This window comes from Carassius gibelio, chromosome A5, assembly GCF_023724105.1.
Source record: "Carassius gibelio isolate Cgi1373 ecotype wild population from Czech Republic chromosome A5, carGib1.2-hapl.c, whole genome shotgun sequence".
NCBI lineage: Eukaryota > Metazoa > Chordata > Actinopteri > Cypriniformes > Cyprinidae > Carassius > Carassius gibelio.
This window is the reverse complement of record NC_068375.1, coordinates 7,021,063-7,040,067: the sequence shown is the minus strand read 5'-3', so window position 1 is coordinate 7,040,067 and position 19,005 is coordinate 7,021,063. Positions and strand designations below refer to the sequence as shown.

The window sequence follows — 19,005 nt, the reverse complement described above, 5'->3', positions numbered from 1 at the left end:
AATATATATATAATATATAATATATAATTGGCTGTTCCAACCCAATGACAAAATTTACACTTAGAAGATTCATTAAAAATTTACAGTCTTGTTATTGACGATACAGATTAGTTTAGATTACTTAATTCACTCCTTCAGCTTCTCAATCAAATGCTTTGAATCATTTTCATCTAAAATTCTCAGTCTTCCAGTGAAATGACAGACTCTTCTCTGGTGATGTATGCCATACTTGTAATCATTTAGTCTGCTTAAACCACACCCCTTTTTTACAATCCACTACAAAATCACATTCAGATTTGTCTCTATCCAATCGACAACTGATTGATAGAACTGGCACGTTTCTTATTCAATAATCCACTGCTAAGATGTACATTACAATACAACTAGTATTCTGAACCAGTTTGAACCTGTAACTTTGCCTTTTTTGTAAGATATCGTAAGTCAGCTTAAACCATCGGGATCGGCCCTTGATGTTCTTCCCCCTAAGTTTTTTAAAGAAAGTTTTGAGATGAATGGATCTTATGTTCAAATGATTATGAACAATTTCCTTGTGAATGGTTTTATACCCGAGGACATGCCATTATTCATCCACTTTTTAAAAAGCCTGATTAAGATTCAACAGTTTTGTCAAATTTTAGGCCAGTTTCTACAGTTTCTTTCTTTTATGTCTAAAATTCTGGAGATCATTTTTCCCTTTTTTTGGAAGCATTCCAATATATAGGTTTTAGAAAATACCACTCTTCAGAAACAGCACTGGTAAAGGTTTTAAATGATATTTTATTAACTGCTGACTCTGTGCTGTAGGAGTGCAGTGTTTGACACAGCTGACCATGCAGTTCTCATTTCACGACTGGGGTATTGTGCAATGCTTTTAAATGGTTTCAGTCTTATTATTACAACAGAAAATTTACAGAACAGAAGCTTTTCTGTTAATATTGGAGCATTCACAACAGGTGCTGCTCCTCTTATTTGCGGCGTTCCTCAAGGCTCTATCCTTGTTACGATTTTTTTTCCACTGTAAATGCTTCCTTTGGGGTCAATTTTTAAGAAACACAATATTTCATTTTATTATCTACCCCTGGAATCTGATAAGAGGGGCATGGATACTCTGTTGGCTTGTCTATCTGACATGAAGTCATGGATATCCGTAAATTTTCTTAATCTCAATGAAAACAAAACTGAGATTATAGTTTTTGAATCTTCATAAGCCTTTAGCTCCTCTTTTTTAGATTTTGGTCTGCTGTCTCCATTTGCCAAACCATTAATGAAGAATTTGGGTGTGTTTTTTGATAGTTCTCTCCAATCCGACAATCAGATTTGTTCTGTGGTTTAAAGCCAGTCCTAGCCAAGGTAAAACCATTTCTTACTTTTAAGAACTTTAGAAAAACGTATTAATGTTTTCGTCTCAACAGGATTAGGCTACTGGAACTCTCTTTATATGGGCATTAATCAGTCATCTCTGACCGAAAAAGAGAACATATTACTCAAGTTTTAATGCACTGGATCCAAATCTGTTTTGGTGCTGCTATTGGTTTTTAAATGTTTGAATGGTCTAGAACCTGTATATATGTCTGATTTGCTCTCCATTTACAGGTCTCTGAGGTCATCTAATCAGAGACCACTAAATGTTTTTTTAAGAAAATCTCCTTCTATTCAAAACCACCGTGTGTGAATATCACCCCAGCAGACCAACGTATGTCATGTGTGCATATACCCAGAAGCATGTTAGGTATGTTTATTTGCAATGGGTTTATCTGTATTTTGCCCTGAATCTCTCTAGGGTTTTGCCAGCTTTAGCAAAACATATTTTGACAAATGACTGAAGTGTGTTTTGAACAATATATAGCATCAGAAAGTGAGCCATTTTAATAAGATGAGATGTTTGTGAATTTGTGAGAGTGATTATGTAAGATGAAACTGCCACTGGTTATGAGTCTTCTTCAGTAGCCTATTTCACACTTTGGTGCACAGTTGACTTGAGTCTCAGAGCTGTGTCGGCTTCTGCACAAACAGAGGCACTGCTAGTCCACTACACAAAATTCATGCAGTTAGGCTCTATACATTGTTTACACTAGTTATGCGTTTCACTCTTTATTTGTACATTTCTAAACCTATGAAAACCTTTTTAACATTTAAAATCAATTATAGCCAATAAAATGTGTTTGATATGTTTGTCTGTATTCACGCAGTGAATGGATGTGTGAGTTTGTCACACATCCATAGCTCATGCAAGGGCAAGACCATAGACTGTATAGCTAGACCAATATATGGGGGTGTTAAGAAAATAAATGAAGATGTCAGAGTTTACTTCATAAAGAAATGGGGGCAAAAACCGGGGCTATTAAAAATTCTGACGGGGCTATAGCCTCCCTAGCCCCGGTGTAGCGCCGTCACTGGTCCCTATTATACCCATTTCACCCTAATGGGGAATTTTTCTCTCTGCCTCTAGATAGCGATAGATGTTCCCTTCAAAAAAAAAAAAAAAAAGGAAAGAGCGAAATATGATCGCCGTGACGTGGCAGAGTCCGTGTGGAGAGCAGACAGAAGAGATCAGATCAGATCCGCTCCAGCAGCATGTGGACGCTGTTCTTCTCTGCCCTGCTGCCCTCCGTCGTCTTCTCATATGAAGTGGACACGAAAAATCTCACCGGTCTCGCGAGGGCCAGAGTGGAGGTGAGTGAATCCTGTTTTCACACTCAGTCTCTGAGATGTTCGCCTGGTAAACGAGAGAATCTCCCTGAAAACACTTGAGCTGCTGCTTGTGTAACCCGTTTGTTTGAGCTGTGAAGATTGTGTGCGGTCTGTTTGATGCATGTATGTGGTGTGATTTATGCATTTGTTTGTTGTGTTCGATGCATGTGTGGGTGAATCCCTAGAGGAAGGGACACCTTCAGGAAATCTGTACTGCCTCAATGGTGAAGGCTCAAAAAGGCTTTTAGTTCAGCTTTTTAATTAATGTTTATAAACCTCAGTATCTGTGTCTGTTTAAATGCACTGGAGTTTAGTGAATGGTACCAAAATGAAACCAGTGTTTTGCTGCAGAATTCCTTAGTTCAAATTGAATGTCAAATTATGAGTCTGTATAAAATTCTTATGTCAAAATAAAAGTCTAGACTGAGGAAGATCTTTAAAGGGACACTAAGTAGGAATTACTCCCATCTAGTGGTGAAATTGTATTTTGCATTCAAACTAATTTTGCTCTCCAGCACCTCGCTTTTTCAAATGCGCGTTGCATCTACGGTAGGCGATATGTAACAAAAAGCTTTGACGGGATGTCTTCTAATAGCACTCCGTCGAGTTTTCCTTCAGGTGAACAGGTGTGTTATTTCAAACAAATTGCAACATGACAACTAACAAACGAATGTTACAGTATGAATTACTGACTGTGGAAAACATGAAATATTGTAATTAGTAGTTATGTCTTCCTTATTCGTTATATTTTCTGAATAATGTGCATTGTTAGATATAAAAAAAATATTGTAATATAGATTGTAACACTGACTTACCTGTCGAGAAGAAAACTGGCCACTTCAGCGTCTCTTTTGAAATCTTTATCCAGCATTAGCTCTTTCCACCTAGAAAAAGCTTCCCCGACATTAACTCTTGTTTTCTGTAATCTACGGTCACGTTTCCTTTTACGTTCTATTTTTGACTGTTTTGGCGACGATGTTTTCTTCTCCTGTGGCGCTGCATATGTATGGTCCATAATAAGAATGCAATCCAGACTTTTAAACTTGCCGGTGCAGTTTCAAGCGCCTCTCACTGCTCTGCACCTGCGTTTCTGGCTCTGACCGAAAACGCGCTGTGGAAACGCGTTGGCTTAGTACTTTTTGTCCCTCTCTGCTATTATAGTTTTGCAAGATGGCGGAACTACATGGAAGCCTCCGTCGACCTACCCGTCCCATGTATATAAAGATAATAAATTCTTCATTTACGAGGATTAGTTTAAACATTGGCATAGGTATTTGTACACCATTGAGGGCATATTTATGAATAAAAATATTGATTTTAGATAATAAAATACCTAAAAAGTTACTTATTGTCCCTTTAAGAAAAGCAATTGAATCCCCCCAACAGTTTATATACTTAGAAAAACAATTACACATATAACATGTCATCGCTTTCCATTTGTTTGAGTGCTGATATAAACTACAAAAGCATTGAGACATTTTAATTTTATGTTCCAGACAGATTTTTAGTCCGTTTATTTACCAGTGACTCTTTTGGCAAATTACTGCCTTCACCGGTAGGTGGCGACAAGTGATTGTCTTTGAGTCATTTAATAATTTTCTCAACTATTTGTTCAAAGTCTCTGAATCATTCAACAATAAAATACTGCTCAGTATTTATTTATTTTTTTGCAATATTGTGTCTAAAATGTAAGTCACTCAATATTATATATATATATATTTTTTAAAGTGTTGGACTACAACAATATCACACATAATTGTTAAGTTATTTTGTATTTCTTTGTATGCCGAAGCATGTCACCAAGCAATGCAGAACAAAAGCCGGTCTGGAGTAATATATGTGTGAGTGAAAACCAGCCAATATTATGAATGCAGAGAAGTCCCAGTGCCATTGTAGTAAATATCAGCACTCTTGGAACTCTGGTGTCCAATCAGATTAGAGTGCCTAAATAATGGTTGTATAACAAAAATTTATGCAACATTTAGTAGCTAGAAGTGTATTTAAATTGTTTCTAATCGACATATCTTCTTTCTCAAAATTCACCAGACTTGTGGTGGATGACAGCTGAATAGGCTGAGAGAGGTAAGCGTGTATTTACTTCTTAATATCCTCACTATTATGATCCGTAGACAAACAACTGTAATGAAAAGTATAACTGAAAACTTAACATCAACTCATCTGGTTTACTGCATTTTTCGTCTTTCTCCTCTCAATTCGTAACAGGTCAAGGCCTTTGTGACCCAGGACATTCCTCTTTAGTATCCTTTAAAATCATGATATAAAAAATGCATAAAGCAATTAGCACATTATTACAATTTAAAAGTTGATTTTTAAAATGATTGTGTGTATTATGATACATTTGTCTACATATTAAAACATTAAATAGTTTTATATAGAGCACTAGAAATGTCAAGAAATTTACTGTGTCACAAAGAATAAAGGTGCCACCCTAATGAATAAACATAAAAAATATATATTTATTTCAATTTTGATGTTCATTTAATCAGTATTCGTGTTAATGTTTTTAAAATTGTAATTTTCCTTAAGGTTGTAAATGCAACTTATGCTTAACTTAATACATAAAATACACCTAGAAAACAACATCTTTTGTTCTCAAATGCAGCGATCTTTTTACAATCGCTTGTCTCACACTGGTTTCACTTTCCACTTCCCTCCAGCCTTATATTCTGCGTGTCTTTACTCCAGTTCTCGGGCTTCATCGTCCCTCTTCAGCTTAGGTTACCACGCTTTCTGTGGAGGTGGGACCGTTGTGTAATTCGATCAAAAAACAAAACCTTTACAGAGTTACAGCTTTTAAACAGATTAACTTTCAGCTGTTCAGGTCATTGTCATACGATATCCTGCGGTGTATCCACATCCTTCACCTTTCAATCATTTCTTTGTTCAGCTGGAATGCAAATATATAGATTTGCATTTCGACCGAATCTGAGGACAGGTGTAATTCTCAGGACTCTTGTGTCTAGTGTCTGTCCGGAAGGACATAGCTTTAAGTGTTTAGCACATCCTTAATGTTCATCCGTTCAGCCACAACCTGGTGATGAAGCACATTCCTGGGGCCGACCCTGAACTCGTCCTTCTAGACCACTACTATGAAGAACTAGATGTAAGTATCATGTGCCAACGCTTAGCAATTTGCAACTATAAATCTCTTTCTACCCCAGTGTAGAAAACCACAAGCACTTGGTTTATTCTCTGTTCTAGTGCAATCCTCACAAAAGTCTCTTCTGGGAGTTGCCACTTACGTGATGCATAGATACGATTTTTAACCATTTACAAACCCTCTTTGGTCATTAAAAACTACCGTCAGTCTTTATTAAAGACATAGTGAACATATAGCACTGAAAAGACAGATTAACAATGGAAAGACAGACATTTTTGGGAAAGATTTTATTGCTTATGCATTTGTTGGAGTTTCCATTTCGGATGCAACATTAATGGAGTATATAAAGAAATAATGCAATTCTTCTTATTAATTTGATTTCCAGTAGGTCTTTTGCTGGTTTTTAACACATGCATAAAAAAGCCTGTCTTCAACCCTAATTCTGCACCTGTGTTAGTAGATCACATCACCTGGTCATCTCCGGCTCTGCTCCTGGTAGATTGTGTTGGTCATTATGGAAATGATCTGGCTGTGTTTGTTTGTGATCTTTTATTTGGATGCTGTCAGTAGATCTGGTGCAGAACTTTTCACACCCATTGGCACTTTAATGGGATTGCACTCTCAAAATCTGGCTCTTATTGTGAGTAGTTATTTTTTCTAACATTAGCAAGAATCGTGAAAATAAAGACTCTTCGTCAGTGCCCTGAACCACATTCATCCAGGAAGAGGCGCAGAGTCCAAGCACAACCAAAACCACTGGATGCATGCGGTTTAATTTTAGAAGACTAGATGGGACAAAAGTTACAGTGCACCAACTTCAGGAGACTTAAAAAAAAAAAACATTTCTTGAGTACTCATGTAATGTCACTGTCTTTATATCGTATGCATTTCTCTCCTCTTATCTGACACTTATAAATGAAGCTGTGTGTTTCTCTTCCAGAGAATCCCATTATCTGAAATGACTCGCGCCGAGATCAACAAACTCTTGGCAAAGCTGGGCTTTTATAAAAAAGAGAATCCCGAAGACCAAGTGCCCGAGGATTTCCGCTTCGCTCCAGCCAAAGACAGTCCCTTTGAGAGCCAATCCATCGGCCCGCCCCCGAAGACTGATGCTGACCAATCAGAGGCCGATCCCCAGCACACAGACTTGTAACCCCTAGACTAAGAGAGAGACGGTGTCTGCTTGATTTTACAATTCAGTGAGAACTCAGATGTGGCCATGTTATTGATTAAAAAAAGTTCCTACTGTGAGTTCAGATGCTGATTGAAATATGTCTTTAGAAGTGTGCGAGTCGTTTGTGTTTGTGGTCGTTTGCTCTCACTGTCCTGTACAGAACCTTATTTCTGCTCAAAGTGGACGTTAATGATGTCCACAGCTGTAAAAGCCTCCGAAGCGGCTGTGGACTGATGTCTCTGCTCTCTTGAGCACAAATCAGGCCTCCAGACGGACTGTGGGAGCATGAAGATAGCACCCTGAAAATAAATGGCTGAAATATCACACAGAATGAGTCACATTATTATTATTACTATATAAAAGAAATTATAAAAATCATGAAGCCTTGAAAATTGCTAAAAATGGTTATTCTCCACATATCTCAAAGTTAGAAAGTTGTGAAGTGCATGGTAGAGTTAATGATGATGTCTTCTGCTTTTATAAATCAACAGTGACAGCAATTTAATAAAAGGCCAGTGTTCAATTACGGCTTTATTAATCACAATCATTTTTTTGCAGTAGCTCAGTTCTTTAATTGTTGGCCATTTATGTGGCGTTCACATTATAACTTGTGTTGTCACTTGCACATGTATAAGAAAACGGCTACAGAAATTTAATGAAAATTTAAATCATCCACCTAGTGATCGATCAATCTATCCATATATAGATATATCTATTTACATCTAGTTGAACAGAGATGACCCTTTTATGAAATAAACTATGTTTTGTTCAAACAAACTAGCGTAGGAAAAAATAAATTGAATTAACTGTTGAAATGTAACAGAATCTGAATGGTTTAAAAATGATTTAATTTGCCGTTTCAGAAAATGCAATAAATGACAAACATATTTTTGGTATCATGTATGGTTTTAATGAGTACTATACAAAACCAGGGTGTAGGGAAATACTGAGTGCACAACCGTTTCTGAATGAGTGTGTACAAACAATGTCAGTGTTCACCTCTCGGTGTGAATGAATGATAATTCACTGTTCGTGCAACCTTCAAGTACCAAACCAAGTAGTGGTGTTTCTCCTTAAAAATTAAATTATGTGCAGTCATTAAAAACAATTAAAACTACAACCTTAATCTTTAGAACCAAATATATAAACATTGACCTTTTCAGATGAATTTACTAAAACACTCTTCTACTCTTCTCACTTGGACTCATGACTCGACTAGGGTTACTCATAACTTTCGATTAGAAACACATTTAAAAACAGTTCATGAGCTGCGTCTCGCACTAAACAAGCAGTGAGATTAATATTCCTTGCATTGTTTTTAAATAAACACAATATGGCATACAGATGAAAATATAACCTTCATTTGTTTTCGAAACCGAACTAAAACTTCAAGTAAACTTGTGAAAGCATGCAGGTCTGAGCTCCTTTAACAGCAACAGTACCGTGAACCAGCTTTAAAAGCTTTTAAAAACCATAGATATGGGCAATCAACATCAAATAATGTTTCGTTTTAAGCACGTGAAATCAAGGAATGGGCATCTTGGGAGTTATAAGTGGGAACAAACTACAGTTTTTCATTATTAAAAAAGTTTTTACAGCTGTTAGAGGAGGATCTGTGGAAAGCATCAGAAGTCGGAGGTGTGCTGCGCTCGCGCCGTCATCATCTCGTGCTTGCGCAGGTGCTTCACCAGGGACTGAACGTATGTGAACACACACTTGGAGTCTGGTTTCTTACCCATGATCATCATGTCCTCCACCTCCACCAGGGGCATGCAGTTAGCATAGGCCCTAAAGAAAAGACACAAGCACAGACGAATGATAAAACAATGGGATAAAACAATGGGAATGGCAATGGGAAATTGGATTGCAACCAACAAAGTTGCTAACTTAGCAACTATGCTTTTGGGAAATGCACCCCAGAGTAGTGTAGACGCACTACACTACTCTGGGGTGCATTTCCCAAAATCATAGTTGCTAAGTTAGAAACTTTGTTGGTTGCAATCCAATTTCACATTGCCAACCAACTAAGTTGGTAACAGGTTAGCAACTATGATTTTGGGAAACGCACCCCTGAGCAGTTGATATACCTGACCAACAGGGGGCAGCATCTGATTCAGCATTTACTCTATACTGGAGAATAAAGCAACATCTGCTGCTTGTGAAGCACAACAGTTAACTGAACTGACAGCATGCTGTGGGGAACCACAGAAAATCATTTTGACAAAATAAAAACTGTGTTTACGGTAATGTGCGGTAAACCCAAGATGAGACGCTGCACTGCAATGACACGGTCTAGAAAAGTCACAAAATACCTATTTAATATATATTAGGAAACAAATATGTTTATATTTAAAAACACAAAACAAATATGCATAGAATTTTGTAAAAAAAATAATAATAATGCATGTTTACCGCGCATATTTATGTATATATAAACACACATAAATATTACAAAAAAATATTAACATGTAGATAGAGATGTAATTTATATTTTATATTTTATAAAAAATGCAAAAAAAAAAAAAACACAACACAAAGCATAACACAAAAACAGCTATTTTATACCAAAATATAGAGCCATTTTCTATATTAGGTACCTTGCATGAATATAAAATGAACAAGCTATGTAACACATTGTTATTTCAATATGTCATTATTTAGGTAAAGGTTTAGTAATTCTGTGCTTTGTCATTTTTTCTAAATAGTTTATAGAAATGATTATTAACTGAAATAAAATCTAAAAAAAAAAAATATTTTATTTTTATTCATTATTTTAAAAAATCATTTTAATTAATGAAAATAAGCCTGATGTGAATTAATGCTAAACTTTGCCAAGGACCCTTACATTTCAGTTTTTCAAGCCCCTAAAATGCAGCTTCCATAGGCGTCCACTGAAAGTGCATTTCTGTGATCATTAAACTTGTTTTAACAAAATAAGAAATGATTGTCTGCGGTAATCGACAGCATGTCATTCGCTGTAAATAGAGGATAATAGGTCTAAAATTCGGAGTTATTTGCTACTAAAAGAGAAAGCTCTGGAAGCTGTGACAGTAAACATTTAGCACGTGCCAAGAGCAAGCGGTGACTATGGTTTGGATGTGCTCTTTAAACTGGCCAGGCTTCGATCTGTGAGCAGGACCATGTTTGGGCATCAGTGTCTGCTTCAGACGGCCGTTTCATACGCTCTCTCTCTCTCTGACGAAGCGCTTCAGCTGGCAGACGCACAACATTAGGTTACGCTGATCATCAGAGACTGACAAACAGCAGGCTGATAGAGACACAAAGGCCTTGCCTTTTAAGCTGAATGCTAGGTGTGCCATACCTGGATCCAACGAGTCCATGGGAACTTATCTGAAAATATCAAACCAAGTGGCATCTGCTAACATTTGACATTTTCTTTAAATTAATTACTGCGATGCCTTCTAACCCACTTACCAACACCATTTTCAACCAAAAACCTTTTATTGATTTTTAGTCATTCATGTACACAACCACAATATTTTGGGGGCCTGAAAATGTATATATATATATATATATATTAGGAAATAGAAAACCTTATTTTTTTAATTTGATCTATTTTTAATTTAATTTTTAATTGAAGGTTTTTATAGGTTTAATTTTTTTTAATAATTTAATTTCTAATTGAAGGTTTTTATAGGATATAATTCGATCCACCATCATGACGGAGCCGGTTTCTCCTCGAAGGTCTGATCTGGCTCTCACCGTTTGCTCTGAGTACTGACCCTAGGAGGAGTTTTTGGTTTTGACCAGGCCCTTCTGCACCAGTCCCCTGTAGAACTCCTGGAGGTACGTGTACACGCACTTCCAGTCCGGCTCCCGCATCCGCACCATATCCTCCACGTCCAGAAGCTGCGGACAGTCTGCCAGCTCCCTACTCGCACGCCGACGGGGCACAGAGGAAGGACAGAGGACACAGACAGCAGATCGAGTGGGATGTACAAAGCCAGTGAGGAGAGAGAGAAACCAGACACACAAGACAAAATCAGAAAGCACACATTAGACTCTGTGACGATGTGTTTTCATGCCTTACATTTATAACAAATACATGTGCAAAGACAAACAACAAACATCAAAAAAGAGCATCAATGCATCCATTCTGTGAACTCACTATGCAAATGTGAACAACAACATAGAGTATGGACACAATAACAGCAATGTCTGTCTGACTGTAAAACAGCGTGTCGGAGGTCAGTGACGGATCATGCTGGAGCGTGGAGACTGACCTCTTTAAAGGCACACATCTGTTAATGCTTGTAGAAAACACCATCATGCCAGATACAGGAAAAGGCATTTGTTTTTAATACAACACAGGGACTTACATTATCATCACCTGAATGTTTGGTTCAAATTCATTATGCAACATTTTATATCGTCTTTTATAGAAAGCAGATTTCTACATATAATTAGGGCTCACTTCAGTAGCATTTGACCGTTTGATTTGAGTAAAACTAGCATCACATCACATACACAGAACTGTAAAGGTATTCACAGCAACCCGTCAAAATAAAAGTCCAGACTGATTTTGAAGTCTATTTTTCAGGAGAATGTACATAGCCTACTATTACTACTAAAATGAAACTATTTGAAATTATTATTTTTTATTTATCAATAAATCACAACATTTCTTGTTTAGGTTTTAATAGTTAATCCCACTTGTTTGCCAAAAAATAAATTTTGCTTAATTTTCAATAATTAATGATAAATTAAATTAATGTTTTATGCCTTCAATTGATAACCAGAAAAACATTTTGAGGAAAAAAATGCTACTTTAAGAAAAAAATTAAATAAATTAAGATATTTTATGCATTAAAATAATTAGACATTCTAAAACAGAATTTGGTGCCAATAAAAAATATAGTGAGAATTTTTTTAACATTTCATAGGGCCCTAAATGTAATTTTTGTTAAACTTTTAATAAATTGATATGAAAATGTATGTTTCATGATTTTAATTAATTAGACTGATTAATACAATTTTATTTAACTATTAAAAAGGAGTCGAGAAAAAAAGCGGATTTGGTACTCGTAGTACTAGCAGAGTGTGATGATTGGCCGGTGTAATATTAGTCCCGCCTCTCCTCCTCTGTGATTGGTCAGCTGACTAAAAAGTGACAGTGATGAGTGCTGCATTTTACTCACAGTTTTAATCTCGGTGGAGAGAAAAATATGCTCCTGGCGTGAAAAAAAAAAAATGATTTGAAAAAATATGCTAGCCCCGGAAAAAAAGTGTTTAAATTAGCTTTAGTGATCATTTATTTCTACCTGCAAGTGTGCTGTTTTTGCATCCATTTCCATCTACTCTTGCTTCTACACAATGGAAAGGGAGCAGTTTGGCAGTATTAATGTTAAAGAACTTGTCAGTGGTGATGCACTTTACTGAAAAACTGTCATCTCTGAGTTGGCTTACTGCAGACTCAGCAACAACTCATGAAGCAAACTGATTAGTTTTTAAAGAGAGCTGGTGATTTGAAGTGACACGTTGAGCTGAGCGAGTGAAAAGTGATGCAATGTGGCAGGAACTATAGGAAATGAGGAGCACGAGCTCATGTGATCTGCCTGAGACTGACAGTGGTGAAGACTCACAAGCAATTACAGACGGTGCCTTTAACGATGACCAGAGCCAGGGATAGACAGTGAAATAAACCAGTGCTCACAGTCAGGAGGAATCACCTGCACACAGACTAACCAAAGCTGAAGCAGGTCACCGAACAATACTGGCTCTGAGTAACGCTCTTCTGTTAGCAGACACTATTCTGGGGAAAATCGGCTGGATGTTTCTCATTTAGAAAGGAGCTCAAATGCACGAGAGTTTTGTTACTGGGAAAAGGACAGGAGCAGAGGAGAAATGCAAATAATCATTTAAAAAGCTAGTAATGAAGCATTAGTTATTTAAATGCACCTGACTAAAGATAACGACAGCTATTAAAAGATAGATGGCTATTCTGAGAGGACTGGAGTTGCAGATCTGATTAACTTGTTAAAGACTTGGCTGTATTTAAATCAGCTCAGTTCAAAGTGAAAGGAAAAGAACACGGATGCATCAGTATTCAAGACTTATGAACGATAATTGATGTTATATAGAGTCTTCACCATGCAAAAGTTTGGATTCAGTAAGATTTGTTTGAATTATTAAGCAAAGATGCATTAAATTAATCAAAAATGAGAGTAAAGGCATTTCTAATATTACAAAAGATTTTTATTTCAAATAAATGCTGTTCTGAACTTTCTATTCATCAAATACTCGTGTAAAAATGCATCACGGTTTCCACACAAATGCACAGCGTTGATAATCAGAGCAACATATTAGATTGATTTCTGAAGGAAAATTTCAGCTTTGCGCACAGGAATAAATTACATTTTAATATATTAACATAGAAAACAGTTATTTAAAATTTTAATAATATTTCACACAATTACTCTTACGGTATTCTTGGTCAAATAATTGCAGTCTTGGAGAGCAGAAGAGGCTTCTTGAAAAAAAAAAAACACTTGCAAAGTCCTACTAAACCCAAACTCTTGAATGTTCACTAGTGTACAGTATATGAAGACAGGTCCCTGGGCCAAACTGACCTTATCTGGAGTGTGACCATACTATCATGGGGGAATTCACTAAAAATCAGTTGCACCTGCTGACAGCAACATGGTTTCAAAATATGACTCAGAAATGAAATCATGTAAATTAGGCAATGCCACAAAAACGGCAGCAAAAAGTCAGTGTGCCTCCTGCTGTGAGAGGCAGGTTATAGTGGACCCATGCAGGACTCCTCAATCAGGCCCTGTTTACTGCGAGGGTACAGCGTCGTTCCACCGCTGTGACATCCAGGCACTTCATCAGCTCAAGATGAAGCAGGTGTGTGTGATGCCTGGATATTGGCCCAAACACATGTACACAAACAGCTTTCCATCTGAGGTCACAGCAGCACACTCACTGCATGAGGCCCACGTTTCTGAAATGCCTTATTTGCATAGAAGGAAATGTGTGTGTTTTCTTAGGAAAGAATGCCATTCTTATGTAAACTGAGACATTAAACAACATATTAAAGGGGTCATATGATGATTTTCCTTTCTCTCTGGAGTGTTACTTGGTATCTCTTGGTATCTCAAGCTCTTGGTGCATAAAGATCTGTAAAGCTGCAAAGACTAAAGTCTCAAACCCAAAGAGATATTCTTTATCACTACCACGCCTCCCCTAAAACGGCTCGTTTAAACACGCCCCCACACGTCTACATCACTATGTGGAAATATTTGTGTAATGCCACCCAAATGTTCACGCAAAGAGAAATGTTCATGTGGTTTCAGTAACTCAGTTAGTGTTGAAGCAGTCGTGTCGAGGAGAGGCTGTGTGTATCTAGGAGAAAGAAATGCACTTTATTTGGTCTTCTGAGAGTAGATGCATTTAGGAATCTTTAATATTATAATAACAGAACAGCAACTCCTTTTATGGACGACCGTTTCGTGAACCTAGGAGAGGAGGTCATTCTGGCACTTCTGAATCAGCTACTGTAAGTATGTTTCATTATTAGTTTAAATAATTACTATTGAATGTTCAAATGTGGAGTTTTGTGCATCGTGTGTGTGTGTGTGTGTGTGTGTGTGAGAGAGAGAGAGAGAGAGAGAGAGAGAGAGAGAGAGAGAGAGAGAGAGAGAGAGAGAGAGAGAGAGAGAGAGTGTCTGTGTCTGTCACGCGACTCTGTTCCTCTTTCAGGCTTGAACTGATGGTAAAACTAAGGACATTATTTACTGTCTTTACATTTATTTTGAAAGATAAAGCTTGCGATTATGGAAAGGGGCGTTACATTTACGATGAGTGCTTGCGGTGTTCGGCCAATCAGAATGCACTGGGTCAGTTAGCCAATCAGAGCAGACTGCGCTTGTCAGGAGGAGGGACAGAATGACGTGTTTGAGAGAGGCGGGGCACAGAGGACCTACAATAATGTACAGTATTTAAAAAATAATGTGTTTCTTGAACATTAAAGCATGTCAACATATTATTTTACACCAAATACACAAAACAATGATCTTTAAAAAAGCATCACATGACCGCTTTAAAGACAGAATGCATCAATGAACCGTGCTATACGACATCAGAAGCAACTGTTAGTGATTCACCCCAGAGAGCACCAACTCAAATCTGAACTGCACTCTTCCTGTCATTGTGTTGATCATGTGATATAAGCGTCTGGACTCACTCTGCTGTGCTGAAGGCCACCTCAAAGTTCTGCCTGCGGTTTGCGGGACTGAGGCTGGAGTAATCGAAGGCCTCCGGAAAGAAGTTATGCACCAGAGCGCAGAAAGCCATCCCGTCACTCCAGCTGGAGGAGAAGTTCTGGATGTCCACATTCTTCACCACACAGAAGCAAGATATGGAGACAGAGAGCAGAGTGATATTGGGAAATACTATTACTGTTTAAAAATGAATGTATTGTAAACTGTAATTTGAATTTTTCAGCATCATCACTACAGTCTTCAGTGTCACATGATCTTCAGAAAGGAAGATTTTTGGCCATTATTGAGTGCTATAAACACATGCAATGTCTGTTTAATTCATGCATCCCTAATATACACAAAGGCTGTCTCTGTAGCTAAATAAAAAGAAGATAGAAAAGCTTTGAATGATGAAACTCAAAGACAATAAACACTCCTTATATGTGTTCTTCAGCCATCACAGGTATTTTCATCATATATTTATAATCCATTGCTAATCGAGACAGTGTCTGATTGTGTGAATGCTCTAAACAACAGGTTTAGAAATGCTCCTCATTATAAGGGATGATGTGCATGTGTTCATCTTTGAAATGCATGTTTGAAAATGCTTGATAGCTCTATTTCTCATTCACTTTTAACTGTAAGCACATGCTAAATAACTGTCCATAATTGACTGAGGTTACCTCATAGGAGCGGGTCTTGGATCTGCACCAGTCCAGCAGCATCTGTTTGATGGAGCTGGCATTGGGGACACCAAAGCTTGTGGAGCGCTGCACCTTGTTTACTTGAGCAATGGCCGAGTTGCTACAGGCAGAGACAGAAGGAAATGCTGTTGAACAGGCGGTTGTCCTGTGAGCTGACCGTGTGTGAACGCCGCAGACTCACCCTCCAGAGCCTCCGGTGCTCTCCAGCTTCTCCATCATGGCTCTCCGTGCCTGTGCTGCGGATGTCTTGGGTAATGTCTGAGCCCTCATCAGCTCCGTTCTCTCCATCTGTCTGCGCTCATGAGCCGATGTCCTGCTGGAGGTACGAGACGTGTTGTCCTCACGGTCAAAAACACTGAAACAGAGAAGAGAGAATGCATTACAGGATGAATAGCTTTCCATAAGATAGACCAGTTATTTTTGACTCTCTCACTCTTTTAAAGCACTCACCTGCCGACCTTCCTGGTGGACGTGGTGCTGGAGTAACTGTAGGATTTAGTTTGCACTGTTCCCTCTGATGACATATGAAGAAGAAAGAAGGTTTGATGTGTGTGCTGGTGGAAATGAAGACTAAACACTACAAGCACGGTAAACTTACGGTCTGTCTTCTGAACATAGCTGGATTCCATGATGCTGCTGCGGGACGTCCTGCCAGTATCATCTGCACACACAAGCGATGAGAGCGTCACGATCAAGTTACATACAGAACAACAGGCTGTCGCCGGAGGATCGGCCAGCATTAACAAACCTGGACCCCCAGCCTGCAAGGGTTGTTACTCATTTAAAAACGGTCAGCCAATCAGAGATGCATTCTCCTTCCTGATCCACTCAAAAACCTCCCTGCATTTGTGGGTCACTTCTAACTCCGTGGAGCGTGTGCTTGTAAGAGGGTCACGAGAGCACTTTATTTTACAGTATGTTCTTGGGTAAGTACAGGCATGTGCACATACTGTAAAATAAAGTGCAACTTAATATTTTAACTAAAGCCACATTGTATGGGATCATAAACATATTAATGATTAGTGAATGCACAAAATCCAAAACTTTTGGATGGTACAGTGTTATTACCATGTTATTACTATATATATAACCCTTTTATTAAATCAAGAGTTTTTTTTAAATTTCTAATTTTATATGAACTACATACATATATATATATATATATATATACACACACACACACACACATACATACATATACATATATATATATATATATATATATATATATATATATATATATATATATATATATATATATATATATATATATAGACACACACACATTAACAAATATATCTACACTTTTTTTAGCCATCACTGAATAAAAAAAATAACTAAGTGATTACACATTTTTCTGTAATTAATTGTGATATTAATATTAACATGCCAGCCATTTTTTTTTTCAGTATGAGAAATTTAATTTGAATATATCATCATATGAAATGAAAACATATAATCGGAAAAATACAATTTTAATAAATTCCTTTAATTACTTAAAAACAGTCCATATATAGTTGATCTGTTATGTCTGTTACATCTTTTCTCTGTTTATAGTTCTCGTGTGTGCATATTCCTGTTTACCAACACAAATCAGTCCTACAATTGTGTGAGATTTATGGGGAAAACTCTAAATATATTTTACCAAAGTATTTTTGAGACAAATCTAACCAACAGATTTAAAAACAAAACAAAAAAGTTGGCATTTCATCATGCGTGGAGCACAAAACGTGTTATAATTGGATAATATAAATTTTTTGGTGATATCTCATAATAAGTACTTTTAAGAAATGTGTTATTTGATAGTCTTGACCCATTTCCAAAGTTTCATTCCTGTACCAAAAACTGTGTTTTTAAAATGCATGCAACTTTTTTCACCTGAATGCAATTTAAAAAAGTTACACAAATACCTGTTGGAGGGCTCTTAAAAGTGTAAAAAGGAGTCTGCTGACCTTAAATAGACTTTAATTTATTCCTAGGATCTTGTAAAACTAAACTATGACTGTTTTGGTGCAACATCTTGAACATAGGCCAGGGGGGAAATAAAACGGAGCAAGCAGAATTCACTATTACAGCTCTGCTACCTGAATGGGAAACTCGATCGGTGATGTGAGAGACAGCGGAGCCGTCAGTAGAGCGCTCCATCTTCTTCACCACGACTTCACGCGTGTCTGCACCCACACAGGCTTTCTGAGATCTCTCCTCCCGCTGCTGCCTGAGCTCCTGCAGACGCTGATCTCGCTCCTTCTCTCTCTGGTCTGAGGACAGCGTCAGGATGGAGGACAGAGAAATCAGGTGAAGATGGAGGAGGATGGATCAGGGATGCACAATACATGGGTGATCGGACTAGGGACTAGGGAGTGTGTTCAAGAAACCAGTTTGAACACATTATGTTTGCAACTCTAGAGAAGCTCCAGATTCTATCGGTATCACATTCAAGCCACTTGTGTGAAAGCCTTAAGACCATAGGAGGGGTGTGCAATATTTATCATCTATAAATATAAATATGTATCTCAGTTGCTGTTTTTACAATGTGTGAGCGGTCATGATGTTTTTTCCTGAATATCAGCACGACTGCAAATTGTGATAACAAATGGCATTTTCATTTTATACAACAGTTAACATAAGGTTCATAATATCATCAATACCATAGTCATTATCAATGCTCAATAATCAATGTTTTAAACAAAGCTAAAACAGAACTCTTGTGTTCCTCTGAGCAAAAGATAGCAGTGCTTTGTTTTTTAACAAATCTGGTTAGTGATTCAGTGACTTATTCGCTTCGTTCCTGAATGAATCAACGGTTTGAACAAATCAGTTGAAGCAATGACTCAAGACAGTAACTTATCACCACATACTGGCTGTTTTAGTTTTATATTTAAAACTCAATTTCATATTATGTAGGCACTTATAACTGTAATGTAACTAATTGACACTGCAGCTGTGTAAATGCATTCATTCCACCTCAGAGCTGCATTAAACCGTTTGTGTAAATGCATGTAGATGTCACTCAGATGTGCAGCTTCTGCAGTGCACAAATGGATTTTGTTGATATTGGTCTAATTTGATTGGTAACAGCCAAATGATTTA

At 37.4% G+C, this 19,005-nt stretch overlaps 1 protein-coding gene and 1 pseudogene across 3 annotated transcripts in view; one reads left to right on the top strand and one right to left on the bottom strand.

Annotated features, from left to right (window-relative positions):
• The first annotated feature begins 2,505 nt into the window (after nucleotides 1-2,505).
• LOC127990508 (selenoprotein M-like) lies at nucleotides 2,506-7,530 on the top strand (annotated as a pseudogene).
• A 343-nt stretch (nucleotides 7,531-7,873) lies between these two features.
• The window catches only part of LOC127990446 (smoothelin), a 32,505-nt gene continuing 21,373 nt past the window's right edge, over nucleotides 7,874-19,005 (bottom strand). For 2 of the 3 annotated variants that reach the window (XM_052591498.1, XM_052591499.1), the window contains 7 exons: nucleotides 18,000-18,173; nucleotides 16,514-16,576; nucleotides 16,366-16,429; nucleotides 16,097-16,270; nucleotides 15,895-16,015; nucleotides 15,196-15,347; nucleotides 7,874-8,774 (listed from right to left, as the gene is read on the bottom strand). In XM_052591498.1, the coding sequence (XP_052447458.1) occupies nucleotides 8,612-8,774; nucleotides 15,196-15,347; nucleotides 15,895-16,015; nucleotides 16,097-16,270; nucleotides 16,366-16,429; nucleotides 16,514-16,576; nucleotides 18,000-18,173 (911 nt within the window). In that variant the 3' untranslated portion in view covers nucleotides 7,874-8,611. Of the gene's footprint in view, nucleotides 8,775-10,729; nucleotides 10,879-15,195; nucleotides 15,348-15,894; nucleotides 16,016-16,096; nucleotides 16,271-16,365; nucleotides 16,430-16,513; nucleotides 16,577-17,999; nucleotides 18,174-19,005 lie in introns of all 3 variants that reach the window. The other variant, XM_052591500.1, reaches the window with a different exon arrangement.